General features: G+C 55.8%; 1 protein-coding gene across 1 annotated transcript; it reads right to left on the reverse strand.

The window, feature by feature from the left end:
• Positions 1 to 4,809: 4,809 nt before the first annotated feature.
• On the reverse strand, positions 4,810 to 24,737 carry KCNG1 (potassium voltage-gated channel modifier subfamily G member 1). Its single transcript, XM_078443950.2, has 3 exons — positions 24,274 to 24,737; positions 12,465 to 13,276; positions 4,810 to 6,461 (listed from the first exon to the last, which is right to left on the reverse strand). Exons 2-3 carry the CDS (start codon positions 13,248 to 13,250, stop codon positions 5,691 to 5,693), a joined length of 1,557 nt encoding a protein of 518 aa, XP_078300076.1. The 5' UTR covers positions 13,251 to 13,276; positions 24,274 to 24,737; the 3' UTR covers positions 4,810 to 5,690.
• Between the last annotated feature and the right edge of the window lie 1,714 nt (positions 24,738 to 26,451).

Raw genomic sequence — 26,451 nt, forward strand, 5'->3', positions numbered from 1 at the left:
TGCCTTAAAAAAAATGGATTTTATTACCATTAAAGTATGGTGAGTCCAACAGACTAGGAGAAACTGCCATTGAAAAGCCAGTTTGTGGGGTGCCTGGGGGGCTCAGTCAGTTAAGCATCCCACTCTTGATTTCACCTCAGGTCATGATCTCGCAGTTCATGAGACCAAGCCCTGCATTGGGGTCTACGCTGACAGTGCAGAGCCCGCTTGGGATTCTCTCTCTCCCTCTCTCTGCCCCTTCCCTGCTTGCTCCCTCTCAAAATAGATAAATAAACTTAAAAAAAAAATAAGCTAGTTCGTTATACTCACAGTTCCTAAGAGGAGGGGGCACACCTAAAGGGGGGAGGGCACATGGGGATGCACCAGGGCTGGTCAGAGGCAGAGGTGGTGGGGGGTCTGTGGCAGGAGTCTTTATCGTGATCTCTGAGGGAAGGAAGAGGCGAAGCCAGGCAAGCGGGCTTAGAATTGTCTAGTTGAATGACTTCAGCAGGTCCTGGGGGCCGGGGGCTGTTCCTCGTTGTCTGGTACCTAGCCCTGGGGTGATTAGGGCAGGAGGATGGTGTCCTAGTATGTGAGAGCCTGAAAAAGGAGGTGGTTGGGTATGGGCTCTGGACTGGCTGGTATTTGAAAAGCACATTTATGGGCGCGTCGTTGATCATCTCTAGGCATTGGCTCATCCTGGGAGGGGCCATCCCTCTAAGGTCTGCAAGGCCTCAGATCAAAGCATCAGAATACAGAAAAAAGAAGACAAGGTCAATACGCTGGGGGCATTCTGGGAGTGAGGTCTTTATGCAGGGCTGGGGGAAGAGGTCAGATAAGGCCTCTCTGTTTCAGTGACCTTTGAGCAGAGAACCGAATGAAGTGAGGGAGCCAGTGGATGTATCCCAGGGAAGCGTCTCCCGGGGGCAGGAAACAGCAAGTGCAAAGGCTCTGAGGTCGGGCTGTATTTGGTCAAGGTTCAAGCTGAAAGGAGAGACCAGAAAAGCAGATCAGGGAGGTAGGGCTGAGACCCTGGCTTTTACTGCGCACGGGATGAATGTCACCAGGTTGCAGGAGGCGGGGTGCTCCCGGAGGGTGAGCATGATGGGACTTGGGTTCTCCGCTGCTGTGCAGAGAAGGGGTGGGGAGAGGAGGCAGGGAGGCAGGGAGACCAGAGAGGAGTCTCTGGCAACAATCCAGGTGGGAGAGAGAGGATGGGGGCTGTAGCAATGGGGGAGACAAGCGTAGATTCCCACTCTCAGCCGACAGGCCAGGATGGGGAGAGGTCTGACAGAGTGGGAGACGCAGGAGAACTAGCGTTGGGAGGAACCCTGTTTGTTTCTGAAGGAAAACATGCATGAGGCCATTTTAGCAAATGGAGAGCTGAGTGAAAACCATGCTTTCTTTGGCTGGTGTCCTTCTCCAGGCTCCTCCAGCCCCCGGGCCTGCACCCCCATCATTCCATATGTTTCCATGTATCTTCTTCGTGTGTCCTTTCGCCATCAGATTAGCAGCACCCCTGGGGCAGGGACTGAGTCCGGTTCCGTTGTTTTGTTTGTTTTGTGCCCAGCTGCCGTGATCCCGCCTGCTTCAGAGTAAGTGCTCTGGAAATGTTTGTTCAGAGTGTCTACTTTGCAGATCTGAGTTTTCTCCCTGGGAGGAAGGATGTTCCCAGCAGGGATGTGTTTCCATGCCCATGTGTTCCCTCGACAGCTGGTGGAATGTCCCGACCTTCCCCGCCTCTTGGCCTTTGCACTGGCTGTGCCCTCTGCTTGGATTGCTGTCCATCTCCCTCCTCCAGGTCCCCTTTTACTTACTTTTTATTTTTTAAAATGTTTGTTTATTTATCTTTGAGAGAGACAGAGAGAGCGAGCGTGCACGGGAGCAGGGAAAGGGCAGAGAGAGAGAGAGAATCCCAAGCAGGCTCTGCACTGTCAGCACGGAGCCCAATTCGGGGCTCGAACGAACCATGAGATCATGACCTGAGCTGAAATCATGAGTCGCACTCTTAACTGACTGAGCCACCCAGGTGCTTCCTCCACATCCCCTTTTAAATGCCATCTCCTCAGGGAGTCCTTCCCTCACTCTCTCTCTTTTTTTTTTTAAAGTTTTTTTTTTAATTTAAATAATTTCTATACCCAGTGTGGGACTCAAACTCACAACCCCGAGATCAAGAGTTGCATGCTGTCTCACTGAGCCAGCCAAACGCCCCCCTTCCTTGACCCTCTTAAGTGGCTGTTCTCCCTGGTCCCAGTCACTCCTTGCCAGGTCACTCTGTGCTTACCGACGTCAGAAATTATTGTCTTCAGTTCGCATGGTCCACTGCGGGGGAGGTGGTCTTGGTGACTTCCCTGATCCCCCTCAGGGGGACGGGTGCCCATGCCCCAGCAGCTGTGAGTGCCAGGTGCTCAAAGCCCCCACCTGCACTTCTTGGGAGACTTGCCCTTGGCCAGTTGGAGTTGTCTTGCAGGATATGCGGTGGGGGGTGGTCAGGGTAGGATCAGAACCAGGGAGGGGCAAGTTGGGGCCAAATCATGTCAAGTGCCAAGGCACTTGCCTTTACTTAAAATTCTGATATTTTTTTCACCATGGATTTAGGGTATTACTTTTGATTTTTTTTCTTTTTTAAAGATTTTCTTTTTTAAAGTATTCTCTACACCTGACGTGGGGCTCGAACCCACAAACCCGAGATCAAGAGTCGCATTGCCCCTAATTTTGATTTTTATAGAACACTGCATTAAAATCTGATTTATCTTGATTACTGAGTCTTTTTTGGCCTCCCCTTAAATTCTCTGCTCAAGGGGACAAGTCCTGAACCTGCTCAGAGGTGGGGCCTGAGAATCTGTATTATTAAATTGCCTTCCCAAACCCCTGCTGCAAGTCTTAGAGAAGCTCCGAGCTAAATTAGAGATGGGGGAGAACCACGTGACCTAAGAAAGAAAACAAATTAGGAAAGGCCTTCTTCGTTGTTTCCCATAGAGCAGTGATGTTCGCACACCATCATCCCAGCTGTATGGAGTCAGATGCCTGTCCCAGGGTCAAAAGGGAAGGCTCAGTAGGGCAGGGGCAAGGAATTTGCCCCCATGCTCCCATGAGAAGGGGGTCTTATATTCAGTGTGATTTGGAGCTGGGCTTTCTGCATTACATTCCACATGGCCAGGAAAAACTAGAAAAGCCACAGTCGTCAAGTTGGTCACTTTTGTCCTAGAAACAGCAGGTTAGGTGTTCCAAGGCCTCCTACTTCTTAATTAGGGCCGAAGACCCTAAACCCCTCTCTGGGTGTGAGGGTCAGTGTCTAGAGCTCCTCTGTCCCTCAAGGGAGGTCTGGAGAGGTGCCCAAGTCTGGGCCTCTATCTTGGCCACCAGCGCAGATCAGAATCTGTGTAAGAACATGCAGACGTCTCAGCCCTTCAGTGACCCCAGCTCCTTCTCTGCATAACCCCAGACTCTGTTTTCAGTGTGTGTGTGTGGAGGGGGGGGCACATCTCCCCCACCAGGGCTGTCCCAATTGGGGCTCTCTCCACCCCAAACGGTATTTGCTTTCCACTCCCCTCCATTTTATACCCCCTCAAAGTGTCACGTTTCGGTCTGTTTAGCATTTTCAATTGACCCCTGTCTCTCACAGCCACTTTGAAGGAGGGGGAGAAGGTCATCGCATAAATCTCAGATATTCGTACCGTGACGGCAGTGCCGGATTGCTTCGGTACCCGCCAGGCTGGGGAAGTTAGAGCTAATTAGTCTGAAAACTTACTTTTCAGGCATGAGTCACTGGAAGCAGGTGTCAGGGGAGCCTTTAACAAGGCCCTCGTGACTCAAATGATGTTTCCACTGCTGTGTGTACACCGTGCTGAGATGGCCATGCCCCTCCGCCCAAGACAGACAGAGGGACGTGCTTGAAGGCCTGTCTACTTCTGGGCCCTCTGTCCCCTCTCCCTCCACTCATTCATTCGTTCATTCCACGGATGTTTCGGGAGCACCTATTAGGTGCCAGGCCCTGTGCCGGGTGCTGGGAATCGGCAGTGCGAGTGGGGCTCACAGTGCGAGAGCAGCGCTGACCTCCTCGTGTGGAAGACAGCCCATAACTGAGCGGCAGAGAATAAAGGGCACCTGGGAAGGTCGACAGGTGGATGAGGAAGATCAAGCAGGGTAGGAGGGAGTTGGGGGGAGAGGCTGGTGTGCGTTCTTTAGAGAGGTGGGCAGGGAGGCAAGGGAAGGGGCAGCCTCGCGGTGTTCTTTGGGAAGGGCATTCCCAGCAGAGGGATCTGCAGGTGTGAAAGCCGGAGCTGGGAACCGGCTGGGTGGGTCAGAAGGGCTGAGGCCCCTGTGGCTGGGGGCGGTGAGCAAAGCAGAGAGAGGTGGGTGACGAGGCTGGAGAGGAGGGCGGGGCCTGGGTCACTCAGGGCATTTGGGCTTTGTTCTCGATGTAATGGATGGCCGGCCACTGGTGGACTCAGGCAGGACAGTGAGGTGGTCAGATTTGTGTCAGAGCGTGCTTCCTGCTGCCGGCCCAGGGGAGGGGCCGTGGCCAAGGCAGTGGCGGCTTTGTGATGAAGAAAGCAATGTTGCCCTGCCTGTGAGGGTGACAGCAGGCTGTGGCCGTGCCCTGGGGGTGAAGCCCCCTCCCTGTTCGGGCACAGGGGGCTCTGATGCCCTCGAGCCGAGGAAATCTGTTGGCAGGCTGGGGGTCTCTCTGTATGATGCATCACCCACACTACCTGACATTCCCGTCGGAGGGGTTGCCTTTGCTTCCCAGACCACGGCCACCTTCCCAAAGCATCCATCCTAACTCTAGACGTAGATTCAGGTAAATGACTTAAAGCATTTTTTTTTAAAAGAATGTGACAATAAATGTGGATAGAAAAGAAAATCCACAGTGGTTTTAAAAAATAAAATGAAGCGACTTCTCCTTTATAATCAGCGATGCTGACAGGCCCCCTTGGCATCTACTTAACTGCTGGGGTGCCTTGGGGGAAAGCCGGAGAACCCTAAGGTACAAAGAAGAGAACAGAGGATATGAGAGAAGGGAAAAGGGAGGAAGAGAGGCCAGGAACGTGAGAGGAATCGAAAACTAGGAGAGGATATGTGGTATTTATTGGCCATTTCCCCAAAGGCCTCTGTTCTCTCTCTTTTCCCCAACGCCCCCTGGGCCCCACCAGGCCTGAACGACCCAAGGAAACAGGCCCCTGTACTCCCAGTACCGGCCCTGGCTGGCTTTGCAAACAGCTTCCTCTCTTCAGAGCCCTGGGGAAGGCATTTTCTCTCTTTTTCACTGGTTTTCTTTAATTGCATACGATCCACACTACACACAGACATTTGCTGTTGCCATTTGTATTTTTTCTCCAGGCAGGCCCATGAAGCAAGTCTTTGCTGGGCATGTTATGTACATGGTGGAAAGAACAAAGCCATCTCCTTATTGAGGGAAACAGACATGGGGGATGGGGGATGGGGGGTGGGGGTGCTGGGCTCTCGGCCAGCTTCTGCCTCACTTGTGGACGCAGAGTGGTAGGGGCTCCTCTGAGGACCTTGCAGTCTTCCTCCTCGGGGTGTGGTTCCAGTCGGTTCTGTGCCAGGGCCGCGCTCAGAGCAGCACGTGCCTGAAGAGGCTTCTGATGTGACGGCAATAGCTTCAGGCCGCAGAGGGCAGGCAGAGCTGGGGGTATCCTGGCGACGACGGCGGCGGCGGTGGGGGCGGCAGGGTGTGTCCTCTGGGCTCAGTTGTTGTCTCTGGTGTCCGAGGAGGCACTTCCGAACAAGATGTCACTGTCGTGCGACATGCTGCTCAGCTGCGACTTGGTCTTGATGAGGAACTGCGCCCTCCGGAACATCACCCTCTCCTGCTCCTGCTTGAGCTCCAGGTAGGAGCGCGAGAAGGTGTGGAAGATGGAGGTCACCGGGAAGGCCATGAGCAGGATGCCGCTGAGGATGCTGCTGAGCGCCACCACCTGGCCGGGCGTGCTCCGGGGCACCATGTCGCCGTAGCCCACGGTTGTCATGGTGATGACGGCCCACCAGTAGCAGGCAGGGATGCTGGTGAACTCGGGGCTGTCGGCCATCTCGTTCTCGATGACGTAGAGAAGGGGGGCAAAGAGGGCGATGGCCACGCAGAGGAAGAGCAGCAGGAGCCCGAACTCGCGGGTGCAGCGGCGGGCCGTGAGCCCCAGCGTCTGCAGCCCCAGGGAGTGGCGGGCCAGACGCATGACGTACAGGATGCGCAGCGCCCGCAGGACCCGCAGCACCAGCCCCACCTTGTCCAGGTAGCTGTTGCCCGCGCCGGACTTGCGGCGGCCCGCGGAGGCGCCGTCCACCAGCAGGGTGATGTAGTAGGGCAGGATGGCCACCATGTCGATCAGCGTCAGCGGGCTCCGCAGGAAGGCGAACTTGCTGGGCGCCTGGATGAGCCGCAGGAGGAACTCGAGGGAGAACCAGCCCACGCACACCGACTCCACGATGAAGACGTTGCGGCACATCTGCGAGCACCGGCCCTGGGAGAGAGGCGGGGAGGTCAGGGGGAGAGGTCAGCCGTCCTCCCAGCGAGGCCGTTGCGTGCTGTGCCCCGGCCCCTCTCTAGGGAGGCTCCCTTCCTGGGCCACGCCGGCCAGGCCGAGGGCTGCAAGCACCCGCATCCACCGCTCTTCATCTCTCTCTGGAGGCCACACCGGGCTCCCGGATTCCAGGCCCCGCCCCCAGACCCCAGGCCCCGCCCTTGGATTCCAGACCCCGGCCCTGGATTCCAGGCCCCGCCCTTGGATTCCATACCACGCCCCTGGATTCCAGACCCTGCCCCTAGATTCCAGACCCCTTCCCCGGATTCCAGACCCCACACCCCAGATTCCATACCCCCGCCCCCGGACCCCAGGCCCTGCCTTTGGATTCCAGGCCCGCCCCTGGATTCCAGACCCCATCCCCAGACCCCAGGCCCCGCCCCTGGGTTCCAGACCCCACCCCTGGATTCCAGACCCCACACCCCAGATTCCAGACCCCCGCCCCCGGACTCCAGGCCACGCCCTTGGATTCCAGACCCCGCCCCTGAATCCCGGAGCCCGCCCCTGGATTCCAGACCCCGTCCCCGGATTCCAGACCCCACACCCCAGATTCCATATGCCTGCCCCCGGACTCCAGGCCCCGCCCTTGGATTCCAGACCCCGCCCCTGGATTCCAGACCCCACCCCCCAGATTCCATACCCCCGCCCCCGGACTCCAGGCCATGCCCCTGGATTCCAGACCCCACATCCCAGATTCCAGGTCCCAGGTCCCACCCTTGGATTCAAGACCCCAGAAGGGCTGCCTCCTTGACTCCACCCCTGGAGTGTCTGATAGGTGTCTCAAACTTATGCCCCAAAGTGGCTCCTGATTTTTTTTAAGTTCTTTTTATTGATTTTATTGGCTATAATTGACACTTAATATTGTGTAAGCTTCAGGTGTACAACATGTTGATTTGATACATCTATAATATTGCAATATGATTACCACCACAACCTTAAGCTAACACCTTTATCACCTTGCGAAACTATCATTTCTTTTTTGGGGGGTGGAAACCCATCAAGATTTAGCCTCTTTGGGCTCTTGCTTTCCCCTGCACACCTGCCCACCAGTGCTGTCCCTTCTTAGCTATCCACCTTTCCAGTTGCTGGGGTCTGGGAGACTCAGCCACATTCTAACCCCTCTCAAATGATCCTCAGGAAATCTGGTTGGTTCTTCACTTAAAATTATTCCCGGGCATGTGGGTGGCTCAGTCGGTTAAGTGTCCGACTCCTGATTTTGGCTCAGGTCATGATCTCTCGGTCTGTCGTCACAAAGCCTGCTTGGAATTCTCTCTCTCCCTTGCTCTCTTCCTCAAAATAAGTAAATAAACGTTAAAAAAAATAAAATGATTCCAGAATCAAACCACTTCTCATATGTCTGCTGCCCTCACCTTGGTCCAGCCACCGTTCTCTCTTGCCTGAGAGAGAGAGTCGCAGGCACCTCTTTCCTGGGATCCCTGGTCCCTACAGTTTATTTTGCACACAGCCAGAGGGATGCTGAGAACATGAATCAGATCCTGTCCATTCTCTGCTCAGCACCTTCCATGGCTCACAGAGATAGCTTGGAGTCCTTTCTGGGACACATGGCCTTGCTGCTACCTCTCCCACTCCCTAGCCCCCCGCCTGCCCTGTTCCTGTGCTCCGGCCTATACCCGGGGCTCCCTGCACCCCCAAGCCAGGCCTGGAGTTTCTGCTCCCCCTGTGGGAGTCTTCTTCACGGAGACGCCCATGTGGCTCTGCCCTCCTTTCCTCCAGCTCTTTGCCTCATTATCACCTTCCCAGGGAGGTCTTTCTGATCCTCGCCCTGATTAAAAGTCCCCTCCTCCCTTTGCCCTCCACCCTGATTCCCCTTTTCCTGCTCTATTTGTTCAGAGGGCTCATCATCTCTTAATATGCTTTATAAGTTACTTATCTGTCATGTTTATTGTCAGTTTCCACCCTCCACCTCCCCTGTTCCCCTGCCCCAGCTGATTATAGCCCCACAAGGAGGGGCAGCTGTGTTCTCTCTCTGTTCGCCCTCAGGACCCCAGTGACTGGAACGGCCTGGCACGTGACAGGTGACCAATTCATGTTGGTCACCAGAATGGATGGAAGCACATGGGACTGGCGTTTATTTATTTATTATTATTATTTTTAAAGTTTATGTATTTATTTTGAGAGAGACAGAGAGAATGTGAGCAGGGGAGGGGCAGGGAAAGCGGGAGGATTTCAAGCAGGCTCCAGAGTGGAGCCCAAGAGGGGCTCGAACTCCTGAAACTGTGAGATCATGACCTGAGCCAAAATCCAGAGTTGGACGCTCAACCCACTGAGCCACCCAGGTGCCCCGGGAGTGGCGTTTGGATGGGAGTGCCAACTCAAGGCCAGGTGGGCAAAGGGAACCCAAGAGAGGTGGGCACGGGGGTGGGGGGTGGGGGTGGAGGCCTGCCAGAGAACACAGCTGTCCTGCTAAGTACCTCCTGACGACTGTCCCAGGAGAATTCAGGCTGCTGCCTCACCAAAGTCTGCAGGGGGGCTGGAAATCTGGAGTTCTGCGTGAAATTCCTGCGTTTTAAATGTTGCGATAATTCAATACAGAGAAAACACTCTGTGGGCCACTCAAACGCATCTGTGTGCCGCATCGGGCATGCGGGCTGCCAGCGGGTCTCTCTGGTCTGCAATGGGACTGGGCGGGTAGACCGTCCCCAGTGGCTTCAGACCTCCGTCTGACAGAGTGGGCAGGTGCGTGTGGTGCCAGCCTGGGGCACCTGGCATTCCTGGGCACAGCTGGGTTCTAGGAGGCTTGCGATAGCAGCTCTCTCTAGGAATACGTTAGAGGCTGGAGAGATGAACTAGGCCTCAGTGGGGCTCTGAGGTCCCGGTCCTCTGTGATGGGAAGCCCCCTCCTCTAGAAAGCCCTCCTGGAGTGTGCCCCCTCAAAGTATCCCCAGCACAGTTGGCGGGCCTCTCCTGAGAGCCCCCTTGGCTTGGGTCTCACGCTCAGGGTCACAGGGGTATCCCTGTCCCTCCTGCACTGGACCTGAAGTCCCTGTAGCTGGAATACTCATTCTGGTCACCCTGCAATGCCTGGCGATGCCTGAAGACCGTGCAACACACTCAAGGGTGTGCTCAGGGAGCAAGTGAAACAGTGAATCCCACTGGTCTCCAAAATGAAGTCAAACAATGGCATTTTCGGTGAATCATGAAGAAGGCCGGGCATGATTTAAAAAAAAAAGAAAAGCAAGGGTCAGAAGTTGAACAGAACAGTGGCTTTATTAGTATTTTCCTGATAAAATCAGGATTGCCTATGTTGGAGCGAAGAAGAAATTTATGCTACACACAGGTGCTTTCGGACAGGTCTCAAACAATGAGCCTTTTCTCTTTCTTTTTTTGGCAGGTGCATGTAATCCTTATCGTTAGCACTTCCTGCACGCTCCGGCACCAAGCATCATTCCAATCACTTCCCGTAGACTCGCTCAGAAAGTGAGGCACAGAGAGGTTAAATAACTCGCCCACAGACACACAGCCAGAGTGGATAAAATGGGATTCAAATTCAGGCCATCTTCATCATTCCCCCTTCTGCTCATCAAAAATTAATTTTACTGGTCGAGTGCTGTTTCTTTTTAATACTTATTTTAAAAATTCAAAGTACAGGGGTGCCTGGCAGCTCAGTCTGACTTCGGCTCAGGTCATGATCTCACGGTTCACGGGTTTGAACCCCGCGTCGGGCTTTGTGCTGACAGCTCAGAGCCTGCAGCCTGCTTTAGATTCTGTGTCTCCCTCTCTCTCTCTCTCTCTCTGCCCCTCCCCTGTTCGTGCTCTGTCTCTCTCAAAAATAAATAAACATTAAAAAATTTAAAAAATTTAATGTGTAAAAAAGCCCTAGAAACCCCCCATGTATCATGAATGCAACAGTTGATGTTACTTCCTTCATAACATATGTACGCAGAAAAGTCCTTGTGTGGTGAGCAGTTCCAATGTTCCATCAGAGTTCACGTGAAGCACTTAGCACATGCAGGGTACACAGCCAGTGCTCAATAAATGCTGGCTTGGCGCTATTTTTATGTTGAGTTCACACAACCATACCTATTTCTCCATTGCCTATTCAGTTTGTACCTGTCTGAATGTTTTGGTCTTGAAACTTGCTTCTAGAATCGTCCCTCCCCACCACCCCTCCTCCCACCCATATGGGGAAAGGGTCCCAACTCAAAAGCCCAAAGGTCTCATACACTACGAAGCTGAACCGGGGAGCACACGCTTTCCGTGGACTCACCGCCCCCCAAGAGCTGCTGTGTGGACTGCACAGGGGGCACAGGCCAGAAGGCCTGCTGTATACATTTTGAGAGGCTGAGAGTTCAAATTTTGAAATGAAAAACACCTCCTTTTATTTTTAAAAGTTTTTAGAGTTTTTTTGTTTCTTTTTGAGAGAGCGAGAGACAGTGCGAGCAGGGGAGGGGCAGAGAGAATGAGAGAGAATCCCAAGCAGGATCCACACCCTGCTAGCACAGAGCCAGACGCAGGGCCCGGACTCTTGAGCCATGAGATCATGACCTGAGCTGAAATCGAGAGTCAGATGTGTAACCGATGGAGCCATCCAGGCACCCCCAAAACACCTTAGTTTTAAAAGTTGGCAACCAAGTCAGACTTTTAGGGAGCACGGTACGGGCCAATCACACACTTCCGTGGGGCTCCGTGGAGTCCCAGGCTGCCATGCGGACCCCGTACTTCCTGGTTTAAGACCACAGGATTTGGATGCAGTCAGACCTGGGTCTGGGCAAGCTGCTCTGCCTCGGCGTTCTGTCACGTGGGTATAAGAACCCCTCCTATACCGGGGTGCTGGAAGTTTCACTGAGAACTTGAGATTTAAGCAGAACTACAGCCCAGCCCCTGGCTCCTAGTAATTGCCTGCCGTGTGCTACCCCCGAGACCTGAGCACACACCTCAGTCAGGCCATGGAGCAAACACTTTACACACATTGAACACAGAGATGCTCACTATTTGAGCACATGTGCACACACACATACAGCTACCAATAAAAATGATGTTCAGGACCTGGAAAATGGTTCTGGGATATTTACAAAATATATAGATACATATATCTATAGACATATGTTTTTTAGGTTTACTTAATTGTTTTGAGAAAGCCGGAGACAGCACAAGCGGGGGAGGGGCAGAGAGAGCGGGAGACAGAGAATCCCAAGCAGGTTCTGCACTGTCAGTGCAGAGGGGCTTGAACTCATGAAACCATGAAATCATGACCTGAGCCGAAACCAAGAGTCGTATGCCTAACCAACTGGGTAACCAACAGTCACCCAGGTGCTCCTTAAATATATTTTTTACAACGTTTTATTACTTATTTTTGAGAGAGAGAGTGTGGGGGGGGGGTGGTGCAGAGACAGAAGGAAACAAGATCTGAAGTAGGCTCCACGCTGATAGCAGAATCCCATACGGGGCTCAAACTTACCCCCAGATCATGACCTGAGCTGAAGTCAGAGAAAGCTCAACCGACCGAGCCACCCAGGCACCCCATTCTGGGCTATTTTTAAACACGGGAATTAGGAAGGCTGAGAGAGGGATCACGTGGGTGAAATAAATTTTGAGGATATATTATGTGTTTAGCCCAGGGGCAGGCACATCATAAATCACATCATCCATGTACTACCCACTCATTTGCTCCTTCCCCAGAGCGGCTGAGCACCTTGTCCGGGCTGGACACTGTTCTAGACCCCGGGGGGCACAGCGCACACCGGGAGGGGCCCGGGGCTCATGTGTGAATTCGGAGTTGGACAACACGCGTGGAAACAGGCGGTCAGAAGGGACTGGAGATGCTGCTCAGCCAGCGCAGGCCAGGAAGGCCTCCTGGGGGAGGGGACAGTGCGGGGGCGCGGAGGGTGTGGGCGTCTGGGAGGGAGCGGCCTGCAGGACTGCTTGGTGTCCCGAGTGCAGAGACCCTCCCCGCACGCAGCCAGCCGGGCCGGCGGCTCTTACCTGCTCCTCCTCTTCCCGCAGGCTGGGCAGGGTGCTGATGGACAGGTTGACGGCAGTGACGGTGACGAAGAGCACCGAGAGGCAGGCGAACACCTTGCCCGGCAGCCCGGAGTGCGGCCTCTCCACCATGTCGCGCAGTCTCCGCATGCAGCGGCCCAGGCGGCCCTCGCCCTCGGCCGCGCCCTCGCTGCCGGGGTCCTCGCTGGACGGCGGCTCGTCGTCGTCCTCCTCCGCCCGCTCCACCACGTCGGCGAACTCCTCGATCTTCTGCAGGTAGCGGCGCTTGCAGCAGCCGTCCAGGCGGTCCTCGGCGACGCCCCAGTACAGCAGCTCCTCCTGGAAGGACAGGGCGCACATCTCCCGCAGCAGGCGGAGCTTGCCGGCCCGCAGGAAGGTCAGGATGGTGCCGAACGCCCCCGGGTGGCGGTCGAAGAAGAACTCGTTGCAGGTCACGTCGTAGTCATCGCACACGTTCAGGATGTCGTCGAAGTTGGTGCAGGCCTTGAGCTGGCCCAGGCGCGTCAGCGGGAACTCCTCGAGCGTGGTCCAGGGCAGCGAGTACTTGATGCCGCCCACGTTGATGATGATCTGCCGCCGGCGGTCGTCGGGCTGGCCGCCCTGGCGGGGCGCGTCCTGGGGCCGGGGCCGCAGGCGCTGCGCGCGGCGGTAGAAGACGCCCTTGAGGGACTGGCCCTGCGGGAAGAAGGCCGGGTGGAAGGAGGCGTCCGAGGCGCAGCTCAGGGCGCTGTAGTCGTAGTCAGAATTGTCTCCCGGTAAGAGGGTCATTTTGGGCCTTCACATCCCCCTCGGGCCTGGGGGGAGAAGGGAGGAGAGACCCTCAGCGACTCCAGAGCCTGGGCAAGCAGTCCCGAGGCTGCAGACATTTGCTGTTAGGGACCGAACTGTGTCCCCCCGGATTCACAGGGGAAGCCCTGAGCCCCGCGGGCCAGCAGTAGGAGGCAGGGCCTGTGGTGTGTGTGTGTGGGGGGGGGGGGGGGGGTGATTAGATTTAGATGAAGTCATGAGGGGCGGATGAGTGCCCTTCTAGGGGGGAGGAAGAGACACCAGAGCTCCCCCTCTCCCCACCTTGCGAGGACACAGTGGGAAAACAGCCCTCTCCAAGCCGGAAGAGAGTCCTCACCAGAAGCCAAGCACACTGGCACCTTGAACCTGGCCTTCCAACCTCCAGAACCGGGAGCCAGGCATGTCTGTTGTTTCCGGCCCCTGCGTGGGTGTTTTGTGACAGCAGCCCAAGCTGACTAAGACATGCACTTACGAGTAAAAAGACCAATAGTGTCATTCAGCCTTTATTGCACACAACGATTCTTCCACACCCCCCTCACTTAGGCCATCAAAACTTACTGAGTGCTCCCGTGGGCCAGGCACTGGTCTAAGCACTGGGGGTTTGCATGGAGTCAGACAGGGTCCCCGCCCCCGAGCCGACATCCCAATGGACTGCCACACGACATCTGTACTATTACCTACCTAATGCTTTGTTTTAAATTAGCCTGGGTTTTTTGTTATCATTGTATTCATGTGGCTTGGAAAGTCAGTTTAGCGTAGACCAGGGGTTCTCGGGCCGATTTTTGTTCCCAGGTAGACGTGTGGCAATGTTTTGATTGTCATGACCGGGGGAGGCCACTGACATCTAGTTGATATGGGCCAAGGGTGCTGCTCAACATCGTATGATGAGCCGGCCAGACACCACAGCAGAGAATTCTCTGGCCCCCAAAGCGCACGGTGTGAAGGTGGAGAAGCCCTGATGTGGTGGTTCCTCATGGCCTGGGCAAGTAGTACTTAACCTTGACCTGTTTCCATTTCCTCATCTGTACAGTGGGTAAAACCACTTGGCCTACTTCCTAGAATTACTGAGAGGATTCCATGAATGATGTGCATAGGAGCCCCTCATAACAGTGGCTGGCACATAGATACTCAATCATTTTTGTCTATTATTACTGTTTGTGTTTATCTGAAAGGGACACCTTGCTTTGCCTCCATAAGTGGAAAACCTGTATCACTGGCCATAAATAACAGGCAGTGTCCAAAGAAACGCATTAATTATCACAACAGTGTCACAGCTGCTCATGTATCAGCAAACATCTTTTTGAGGAGATAGGGGTGAACCGGACAGGCATGCCCACTCCTCCAGGAAAAGTTCCTTGGCTCTTCTGGGTGAATTGAGTCTTCCCACGCCTGTACCTGGGGCATTATCTTTGCCATATCTGCATGCAAGCCTGGCTCCTTTATAAGACGGCTTGCTCTGTGGGGCAAGAACTGGGCTCGATACTCCGCTCCGAATCCCTGCGCCCAGCACTGTAAGAGCTGAAAGGGCTTCCCGAATGAGGCCAACGTGATGAAGGCACTTCTGAGAACCTGAGGTCAAAATATCTGCTCGCACAGGCCCTGTCTTTCCCAACCCTCAAAGCTAACCAAGGCTATGTATTCGTTCATAGCTCATGGGCTGAATTTGGCTCACAAATATTCTGCCTGGCTTGGAGATTTTGAAATGGAGGAATTTTGTGTAAAAATTTATATTCTTGGTTTCTCTTGAAAAAAAAAATCAGACACTTGGCAACATTTGGCCTAAATTCCGGCTGAGAAATGACCGCCTCCTGTCGGCAGGGTGTGCATGCTACAATCCACCACAGTCCCCACCCCTCCCTGTTATCTTTCTCACAGCCACTCCCCTTCACTCATGTCGGTTTCCTTCCTGGCCCCTGTAGGCATTTGAGTTGGAGACCCTAGATGATGGCAACTGAGCTCTCCAGAATTAAGCCGATCCACAGGAAAGTATTAACAGTCTAATACTCTGCTTTTAAAAATCATCATCCTTCCCTCCAGCCCAGTACCCCGTGGAAGCAAGTGGTACCAGCAAAGTCCATCAGTGCCAATGGAAACCCATTGCCAATACCTGAGCGTCAATCTTTGCTACGGACACGTTCAGGGAAAATGCACGAGCGCTCACACGGGTGCACATACACCTGTACGGATGGAAAGAGTTCAGCAGGAGCCGGGCGGAGAGGAGGGGAGTCCATTCGAAAGAGGCTCCCATCCTCACAGAAATTCTTTTACATAAAGCAAATCGTCACTCCACTCATTTGTCTTTGGGGAAAGTGTCACAGATTGGGTGCTGGGAAACTAGGGGACACCTGCGTTTGAAATGAAAATGATTTGATTTTAGAGTGTTGAGAATGTTTCCTAACTTCGCCTAAAATTGGAACCGATCTCCTCAGGCACAGCCTGCCAGAATCCTTCGGGGGAGCGAGAACAATCCCTTTCAGGCACTTCACATTAGCGGTACCGCTTTTCAGCTCTGCTGTCTTCTCTTTGCCACCAAAGACAAGAAGAGAAGCGACATTCTGTTTGGCAAGAGTGGTGGCGGAGGAAAAGGAACATTCATTCCTCTTGTCCTGCAAGCCCTGAAGAGCCCCTGTGAAACCCCCTCGGCCGTAATCACCTCTTCCAGAATGTCTTCTTTCAACCTGTAGCTTTCCCGCCGGCAGAAAGCTCCCCCAATTAGAGATCCCTCGTTTCTTCCTCTCCTGACTCATGTCAGTTGTGAGTCAAAGCCTCAGCGTCCTATGTGGAAAGTTATCCCGTTTAGTGTGGAGAAGGGAACAAGAGCATACTATACAGTATGGAGAAGGAAAAAACCCACTTCGTTTGGTCTGCTAGCACGTGGAAGGCCAGATGCTAGGGTTTGCTAAATGAGGAACGGGCACGCTTCTCCTTGGCCTTTGGTCTTGGGGACACCTCGTCTGATGGGTGTAGGGAGACGGCTCTGCATGCTAGACTCTAGAGTCTCGGACGAAGTCCAGAAATCAAAGAGGCCCCAAAGCCCTGCTTCTGGAAAATACTGCCGCTTTTCACTCAGCCTGACACCCTCCTGAGAAGTTTGGTCTTTTAAAATTTCTCTCCGGTGTTATATCTGTCAGTTCCAGAGCACCGTGGATTTTGGAGATTTTGCCTCTGAGGGGCTGTGGACAGTTGGGAAGAGAGCTGTCTGAGAAAGGGGCTGTGAGGATAAGGATGAGGGGTCCAGGACTGTCATTCTGCACTTACTGCGTGTTGGGCCTGTGACAGGTCTATAGGCAAAGCAAAGACAGACCCAGCCCCTGTCTTCAGGGAGTGGACATTCTAGTGGTGGAGGCGGTCCCTAAGTAAGATCATTTCAGGAAACAGAGCAAGAAAACGACACCAGCATGAGCTGGAGGGGTCTGGGAGGGCTTCTTGGAGGAGGGAACCTCGGGGCTGAGGTTGGACGGGAAGGGGCGAGGGGGAAAGAGAATGGATTCCAGTGGTGCCATTCACCGAGGAGACGCTAGGTGGCGCCATGATGAGAACGGAGTTAGGGACAGCATTTGCTGGCTGTGGGATGCGGGACAGGAGGGCAGGTGGGCAAATCCGGGAGAGAGAGCAGCGGTGAGGGTGGCTCGCATGCGTGGGTGGATGGACGGAGGGTCGGATGGAGTCAGACCACACCAAAGCTGACCTGAGGATTTTGTGTGTTTGTGTGTGGGGGTGGGTGGGTGGTAGCATCATCAGCCCTGGCTGGGCTGCAGAGGGCGGGAGGACCAGGCTGGCAGAGAAATGGCGAAGCCCAGAGGCTGAGGGGCTCCCCGCGCCCAGCACCCACTTCCCTATCGAAGCCGCACTCCACACCAGGTCTGGTGAGCACAGGTAGACACCATTGGTGGGGCATGTGTAGGCAGAGTAACGCGACCCCACCTAGATGTCCTAATCCTGATCCCTGGAGCCTGTGAATATGTTACATTACACTCGAGGAGGGATCAAGGTTGCCAATCAGCTGCCTTTGAGATGGCAAGATGATCCCAGATTCTCTGGAGGCCCAAGCAATCACGAGGGTCCTTAAAAGATAGAAGAAAGAGGCGGCAAAGTGTGACAGAGGCAATGCGATGTGAGGAAGACGCGACTGGCCTTGAAGACGGAAGGGGCCACAGGCCGAGGACAGCAGGCCGCCTCTAGAAGCTGGTAAAGGCAAGACCTGACTCTCCCCCGGGCCCTCCAGAAAGGAACGCAGCCTTGCCGAGACACCTTTATCTTAGCCCCGAAACGCCCATTTGTGACGTCTGTCTTCCAAAATGTGAGGTAGTTAAGTTTGTGTTGTTTTCAGCCACTCAGTTTGTGGTACTCGGTTACCGTAGGAAAGTAACACACGGGATGTTGAGAAAAACCAGGTCCTACTCCCGCTCTGGGGTCAACCCGCTGACTACTCCAAGCTGGAGCAGAAGAGCTCACTGGCTCTGAAATCAGGAGACCTGGGTTCCAGGCCAGTCACTCTGACCTGGGGGAAGTCAGGCCTCTCAGACTCACTAGCCATATCTGTAAAATGGGGACACGACCAGCTCCGACCTCCTTGACTTACGGTGAGGACTAAGGCAGGTGACCTAGGGTGATGTGCTTGGCCCAGTGCCTGACACACGGTGGACCCTCAAGGGACACCTGCTGTACTGTTAGCTAGAAGGGAGGTCTGTCATCTTTCTCTCCACCAGCCAAGGGTGACTCCTTTCTTGACCCGATCCAGTGGGATCTGAACCCAGCATTTGTCTGACCCCCCAGAGCCCACTGCTGGAGGGAGTACAGTCTGGTACAGTCTCTGGGAAAGCTGTAAGGGGTATTGAGGGAAGTGATGGATGTTGCTGCAGTATGACCCAGGGATCCCAGTCCCGGGTAGATTTCCCAGACCTAGGTCCACAGGGATTGTGGCACACAATACTATCTTAATTGTACTCAGATCCTTGACTCAGGGTCTGCTTCTGAGGAATCCGATCCAAGAGAGGAACAAGGCGCAAGAATGCATGTCCTGCGTTGCCTGTGGTGCTAGATGTCCCTCGGTGTCTATCCCAGGGTGAGGGGTGGGGGTGGGGAGGGATGGACAAGCGAGTCGTGGTAGACTCCTATACATTGCGGAGGAATTAGAAGCATTGAACTAGATGTAGGTTTAGTAACACATTTAGATCTGAAAAGCATGATGCCGAGTGGAAAAGAAACAGAAGTTTATAGCACTATGCTATTTATGTAAATGAACACACACACACACACACACACACGTACGTTACATATTTCACAAAGACTCAAGCACATGGAAGGATCTATATCAACCACAGGGAGGATGCCTGGCAGGGCAGGGGGGAGGGGACAAACAGGGCGGCTGGAATGAGGGGAACCATGAACAAGACAGCCTGTGGCATCGGCCAGTGATGAAGAGCGGCATGAAGGTAACACAACTCTGGGAGTTAATCCAGGTAAAGCAAAATGCAGAGCACAAAACCAGCCAAGTCACCAGGTTCTGAATTGCCCCTAGGGCTCAGTGGAGATACAGATTCTTAGGACCATCCCTAGACCTTCTCAGTCAGAATCTCTGAGGTTGGGGAGTAGGAACTGGCATTCTGATTGGCTCCCTTAGAGATTCTCATGTGCGCTCAAGTTCAAGGGAGACCCAAAGAGTGGACACCTTGAAAACCTGGAGATCACCCCCCTCAGGGGCCAGGGGATGCTAGAGCTGCTCTGGATTTTGGTAGGGAGCCCCCTGGCCAACTTTTCCATCTCTCTGGAGGTTCGGGAAGGCTCTGCGGTACCCAGTAGAAACCCTTCTGGTGTGAGAGAAGATTCCCCTTTGTGAGCCTACAGATCTGCTGAAACTCCCCATGCAACTTCTTTTCCTTCCCCTTGGGAGAGAGATGACAGAGGGCTGAGTACTCATTTCCGAAAATAAACAGTCATTTAAACCGTAAGGAGTCCTGAGTGGCTGAGGCTGCTCAGAGCCCATGGGGCCGCTGTGTGGTCGGCGTCTGACTACGAATGGAGGTACGAGACCCGGGGGTGCGGGTGGGAGGGGAGAACGGGATGGGACGAAGGTCCGAGTCCGGCTTGCCTGGCCGCCCCAGCCGCTCCTGCTGATGAGCCTTTGGCCTGAGACAGCCATCTGCACCCACCGAGTCACCGGCCCTCTCTGAGCCGCTTTCCTCCCTATGATGTGGGGAGGAGTGTGCCTACCTCACAGGGCTGTTGTGGGGATCTGGTGAGTGGAGCTCTTCTACGGGAAGTAACAGTGCTGCCCGACTGCTCGCCCCCGTGGCCGTGTCCCGTCAAGGTCACGAATGGGTCCCATAAACTGCTGCGCACTGATCCCGACTGCTCAGATGCCTCCCGGCCTTTTTCACAAACCACTGGTCTCTCTTGCCTCTGTTTTCCAGCCCTGTGCCGATCCCTCGGGACGGAGCTGTCTGTCCCTCTTCTGAGTGGGAGGGGGGATGCAGGGAGAGCGCTGAACACTCACAGCGCTGTAAGAACAGCAACCACGGCCACCCTTAATTGCACACTCAGTGCTAGGTGCTGTGCTGAAAGCCTTAATTGAGTGAGTCATGTCAGACATGACCATTAACACCCCCATCTTATAGATGAGGAAATTGAGGCTTTGAGAAATAAAAACTCAGGATTCTGGTGACAGAAGTGATGAAGCCAGAATCAATCTTCGCCTATAGGACTCCAAGGCAAACCGTCCGTATTTCACTGCTTCCCTGGATTACTGGTTCCTGGGAGGAGGGAGAGGTCTCCACCACCTGCAGCAAGCTAGGGACTGGATCTCCCATCTCTTATTTTCTATGGACAAGCTTTTGGAAAGTCTTTTGTCGGGGGGGGGGGGGGGGGGAGCAGACAACCGCCCACGGGGGGGGGGGGGGAACACATTTATTCCTATTGTATATTTTCGCAACAGCAGAGTTAAGATATCAACCAAACCCTTGATGTTGTCAAAGTCTGAGGTGCCATTTTGGCCTCAGGGCAGGAGAGCTCTCCTGTGGTGTAAACGGGTTCCAGCCAGAGGTGAGGGTGTGGCCTCTGGGCCACACTGCCTGGTTCACCACTTCCTAGCTGTGTGCCCTTAGGAAAAGTGACTGCACCTCTCTGTGCCTGAGTGTTCTCAGCACACTGGGGTAATTATCCCACCTTGTAAGTGCTTGGAGCTGTGTCTGCGCATGTTAGGGCTCTGTGTTTGCTAGAAAGGCTTTTGTGTCGCAAGCCTGGCACCTCCCCTTACATTTCTTTAGAGGACGAATGTGAAGTGGAAAACACCTGTCAGAAGAGGGGACTTCAGCGCTGGCTCTCCTCTCACCTGGCACCCACATCAAGTCATCCACTTGGTTGGACCTCAGTTTCCCCATCTGTAACATAAACTGAAGAGGCAAACCCGTATGGTAGGCACAATAATGGTCCTCCTAAGAGGTCTATGTCCTAATCCTCGGACCCTGAGAATATGTGGCCTTACGTGGCAGAAGAGATTCTGCCGGTGTGACTAATTAAACCCATGATCTTGAGGTGGGGATATGAGCCTGGATTATCTAGGTGGCCCCGCCGTATCACAAAGCATCCTTAAAGAGGGAGGGAGGCAGGAGAGTTGGAGTCAGAGAAGTAGATGTGATGACAGAATCAGAGGCCGGAGTGATGTGGGGCCAGGAGACAAGGATGCGGGCAGGTTCTAGAAGCTGGAAAGGGCAGGGAAATGGATTCTCCCCCAGGAGGAACACAGCCCTGCCGACCCCTTGATTTTAGCCCAACGAGGCCCATTTTGGACTTCCGATCCCCCAGTCTGTAAGATACTAAATTTGTGTTGCTTTGAGCGGCTACGTTGGTGGCAACATGTGGCAGTGGGGACCTAACACAACCTCAAACGCCAACTTGCTAAACGAAAAGCATTTCTGTCCTGAGCAGCTCAGGCTTTCGCTTCTTTTACTCACACCACGATTCTCAACCTGTGCCCTCACCCCAAGATCTCTCCACTCTGTCCTTGCCCTGCCAGTGCGGCTTCATCTGTCAGGGGTAGGGGCTCCTGGCTGGGCTGATTCAGAGGCGGGTCATGCTGCATTAATTCCCAATTAAAGCATTAAAATGGATCCAGCCAGCGGGCTGGCCCAGGTCCCAGCACGCTGGATCTCCTCGAGATGCGGCGCCTGCATGGAGACTCTGTCTGTCTTAGTTACCTGCTGTCCATCCTTGTCACAAGGCAGCCGTGCCGGGCGGATCTCAGTCCTGCTTTCTGAGAGCCCAAGACACTGGTGGGAGTGAAGTATTTGAGGGAGAGCTGGCTCTTCCCTCCATCTCCACCTGCTCCCCAAAAGAAAATGTGCCAGAGTCCCTGCACCCCTCTATAAAAAAGACAGATTGGCCTCCGGAGTCTCCTTATTCTGCTTCTGGCAAAATAACACCCAATGCACATCTGTCTTCCACTGGAAGCTGTTCTGGGATGGAGGCAAAGGTTCTTTTCTATTTGCCTCCTCGCAGCCCCGAACCCCGGGAGCACAGGCATAAGCAGAGGAACAGTCTGGGGGAGCAGCGAGGACCTGGGACAGCAGGCAGGGGACACTGCACACGCAGCCCTTCTGTTCCTTTTCCTTTAATAGGTGTTAAGGCTGCAGTGCCTGTGGCACGGTGTGGCGGGGCAGTGAGGAAGCAGGGAGAGCCTGGCTGTACCAGCCTGCCCTGGGGAGGCATAGGTGTGATGCAAAGCCACCACAGGGCAGGGGCAAACCTGAGGCACAATGCAGGTCCTGTCGGTGGCCCACTCACTCTGTGTTCTCATTCTGCCAACCAAATACTGTCTGCTCGATGATAAAAATGGCCAACAGTGATTGAGTGCTCGCAGGCTAGACTTTCCTGCCTCTCCCTTTTTATTCGTCCTATTTAGAGTGGCTTTTCCAGCCACCATTTTCCACCCAGGGACTACATTTCTGGGTTTAACAAACCAGCCAAGAGTGGTTTCCCAGACCCCTATGTCTTTGGCAACCGGAAATGCTGACTCTTCATCACGGATTTGGAAGAGGGATGTGGAGATAGGACAGCCCAGTGAAGACACTTTTTTGGGGTCCAGGGGGTTAATTTCTAATTTCTGGTTTGAGTGTCTTAGCCCTGCACCCGGGGGGGATGTTCCCTGGAGGCATCTCTCCAGCCTTTTGCCAGGACCCAGCTGTGTGTCTGATGCAGAGAATTCAAAGTGGCAGTGGGATGGGAGCCTGGCTCCCAGATCCACCCCAACCAGGCTCTGTGGTGCCCCCAGCCTGGGTTCTCAGACCTTGGGACAGGGGTCAAGGCTCCCTTGTTTCCAGCACACGCACAGTTGCCCACAGGTTTGGAGACCTCCTTCCACTGGAATGGACTGCTTTAGGGAATGACCCATAAGGGCAATCCCCAGAGGCCACCCTAGCCTGTCTTTCTAACTCACCGTCCCTCACTCCCCACTCGGCAGGGGCCTCTACAGAGGTCCAAGACAGAGGACACCGGGGCCAAGCTCAGGTCCGGGAGAACCCCAGAAGTCCACTCAAGAAAGCCAGCGTGCCCGGGCCACCTGTCCCTCTCCTGGCCCCGGCACTGGCCCCAGGTCTCCGGCAATGCCAAACTTCCCCCGAAGACTTGCTCCCCATAGTGGCTCCGACTGCTGTCATGTGTGTGGGTATCAGACACACCCTAGTGAATAAAGCTCTGCTCAGATTCATAGAGGCAGGAGCCCCTCCACCCCCCACCCAATGAATCAGAGCAGCTCCCGCTCCCTCCTGGCACCTCCCCGCTGTGCCTCATCTCAAGGTGTCAGTGAAGGAGGTCAGGTCTCCATGTCCGTCTCATCCTCTGGGTGACTTTGGTGCCTGGCACCCTTTAAGTGCTTAAGAAAATGCTGCCTGAACAGACAACTTTAATGAACGGTCATTGGTGGGAGCCTGCATTCATCAGTGTTAGATCAGGATTTGTCAACCCCCTTCCCCATGATCGGCCTCCCCTACGGAGCTTTTTGAAGACATTTTCTTCCTATCCAAGGAACCTATTCCAGCTTTTCCGCTCCCCTTGAGAATGAGCGCATTACAGGAACCAAGGAAAAGGCCATTCTGCTTCTGCCTATACACAGGGGGGCTGCTGCAGTCAGCTACCCCTGCAGGCTGGGGCCTCCTCACGGCAGGGGCTGGGTCTCAGTCCCTACTTCTCTCCAGGTTGCAAGATGCTTCCACCCTATCCCACCCGCATCCCATCCCTCTCCTTCAGTGTTTTCTCCCCAGCTCAGCGCCTCAACAACTGTTAAGGGAACGAAATAATGCATGGGAGGCACTTGGCTTGGCGAGCTGCGCACAGTAGGTGCTCAACCCAGGTTTGTTCTATTCATGAATGAATGAACTTCTCTCTTTTCCTTTGGCACCCAGACTCCAGTCCGTCCAGGCCGAGCCCCTCCTGGGTATGGAGCCCCTGAGGCTAAGGAGGCGACCACCACTTTTCCTACCAGCAGATGCTAGAGGCTCCAGGGAACACAGCCGTCTTGGGATCCCGAGCGCCAAGCACACAGTGGGCGCTCAATAAAAGCTTGAGTAAATGAATGACTTAGTAAAGCCCATCTGCACTGGTGGAGATGCTGCATTCTGTGCCTAAGGCTGGAGTGAATAAGCGAGTGACGCCCCCCCCCCCCCCCATCACCTCTCCCCAACACTCCCTCCACCCGGGATCCAGAAACCTCCGCCACAGCCAGGATTGCGCCCCTGCCCCGTCACCGCGGCGGAGCACGTCCGGCACTTCGCACCCCGGGGGACCGCTCGGGAAGAACTGAAGCCGGACCCGCACCGTGACGGTGGCGAGCGCGCCCCGCGCCGCCGTCCGCAGCCGCTGCCGGGTCCTCGGTCGCCCCAGCCTCCCAGCCCCGCGACTTTCGGTGCCTCCCCCCCGCAGGGGGAGCCCGGGGGTCACGGCCACGTGCCCCCCAGCCCGAGCCGGAGCCCGAGTGTGCCGGCGCGGGGGCCGCCGCGCGCAAAGTTCCCACCTCAAGTTCCCGTCACGGCGTCCCCGCGGCGGAGTTGGCCCGGCCGCGGCCGCGGTCCCCCTGGGCTCGGCCGGCGGGTCCCGGGCGAGGGCGCGAGCAGGGGCCGGGAGCCGCCCGGGGCCGCCTCCCGGAGCCGCGGGCAAACTTCGGCCCCCGGGCCGGCTCGGCTCCCGCACTCGGACCCAGGGCCGCCCCGCCTCCGCCTCCCGGTCCCCGCCGGGCTCCGAGTGCGCCGGGAGCGCCGCGCCGCAGCCGCCGAGGGAGGGAGCGGGGCGGGAGGCGGGACGGAGGGAGGGGACTGCGCGCGGGGCGGGGAGAGTGGGCGCGCGGCGGAGAGCGCGGCGCTGGCCTCGCCCCGCGGCCCGGTTCCGCGGGGGGCCCGCGCCTCGGGTGGGCAGCGCTCCGCCCGCCCCCTGCCGGAGCCCCGCCGGGGCCGCGCGCGCACGCGCGCGCCCCTCCGCCCCGTGCTCCCCGCCCCCTCCGCCCCCTCCGCCCCGCGCGCGCGCGCCCCCTCCGCCCCGCCGCCCCGCGCTCGCCGCCCCTGGGCCGTCCGCGCCCCACCTCCACCCCCCCCCCCCCCGAGGCCGCGCGCCTCGTCACGTGCGTTCCCCCCGCGCCTCGGGCGCCCTGGGGGTCCTGGACCCCTCGCGCTGCTGTCCCAGGGTCTCCACGTGCCACGCAAAGTCCCCGCATGCGCTTCAACCTTCCGGGGGCCACGGGCCGTGCTTTACCGCGAGGTCCCGGGGCACCGTTGCCCTCGGGGCCCTCATGTCACCGCGCGACAGGGACGGCACGCGCCTGGCGGCGTCAACTTCTTAGGGACGGCACCTGCCGCGCCGGGAGCCTTTCCCTCCTGGTCCGCGTGGCCCGGCCGCCGCCGGCACCCCTGGCCGACGCGGGGCACTCACACCGGGCCCTGGGGTCCCGGGGTCCAGCGCCCGGTGCACAGGCAGCCGGTCAGGAGCGACGCCTCGCTTCGAAATTGGTAGGAGTCGCGCTTTTGCTGGGGGGTTGGGTTGGAAGGCTGTGCCCGAGGGGGCGCCACGGCAGAGCCGCCTCTTAGTGTCGCTGGCCTCCCACCCTCCTTTCCTCTTTAACTTCCAGTCTCTGTGGCCTTTCCCCACCATCAGAGAACAAAGAAAGGCTGTGGAGAAACCCTGATGTGGGCCGGGTCTGAGACCTGGTCCTTAAGCGTGAGTGGCGCCGTGGTGGGGACTACGACTGACAAGGACTTGTCCCCACGAACTCACCTTCTGCTCGGGGAAAGGCCGAGCCAGGAACACCGAGAATGAGCAGGACTGCGGTCTGTGAGAGGGGCGACGAAGAAAGAAGCCGGAGCAGGGTGGGGGGTACAGAGCGAGGGGCGAGACCCCTTTAGATTGACCGCTGGGGAGGGGACGTATACACAGCCATGAACAAGGGTAAGGAGCCCATCTTTGGAAGATGTGGTAAGAGAGCTTTGCAGCTGGATGAAACCGCAAAGACGACGATCCCGAAGCAGGAAGGAGGGAGGCATATTTGAGGAAGAGCAGGGGCATCGGAGAGGAGTAGCGGGGAGGGTGTGCAGGAGAGGAAGCCTTCCTGGCTGTGTGGGCTTTGGTGCTCAGGTGGTCCCAGGTGGTAGATCGGGTCCCTGCCTTCCCGTCCGGTCTGAAAACTGGCATTTCTATCTCTTTCTCCTTGCGGATTGTCCGTCTCCCCCGCTAGACATCAAGCTCCATCAGGGTTGGGACTGTGTGCTGTCCCTCTAGCATCTTCCACATTGCCAGGCACAGACAGACCAGGCTTCTGAAAGAATCGTTGGGGGAGCACTGAGGACAGTCCTAGGGGGTAGATTTGATCATTCCAGGGAGATACAGGCCTTGTCCAAGAGCACGGGAGGAAGGTGCAGAATAGAAGTGCCCCCCCACCCTGAATTTCTGATTCAGTGGGTTTGGGGTGAGACCCTTCTAATAAATTTTCTGGTCATTCGGATGTTCCTGGCCTGCGGCTTTGAGAACCACTGATGTTGAAGACTTGAAACTCAACCCAGCTGGGTCTGACTTTAAAGCCCACATGATCTGCCAGATCCAGTGGGGCGTCCGGTGAGCTGGACCTTATGAGCACCTCTGGGAGAGGGGTACTGTCCCCGGGGGATGGGCCTATCAGAACACTGTGCACCTGAGTCAGGTGTTGTGG

This window comes from Panthera onca, chromosome A3, assembly GCF_046562875.1.
Source record: "Panthera onca isolate mPanOnc1 chromosome A3, mPanOnc1 haplotype 2, whole genome shotgun sequence".
Taxonomy (NCBI): Eukaryota; Metazoa; Chordata; class Mammalia; order Carnivora; family Felidae; genus Panthera; species Panthera onca.

Coding starts and splice junctions, on each gene's coding strand:
- KCNG1 (XM_078443950.2), bottom strand. CDS start 13,250: ATGACCCTCTTACCGGGAGACAATTCTGACTACGACTACAGCGCCCTG. Junction 6,462..12,464: donor TGCGGGAAGAGGAGGAGCAG/GTAAGAGCCGCC, acceptor CCTCTCTCCCAG/GGCCGGTGCTCGCAGATGTG.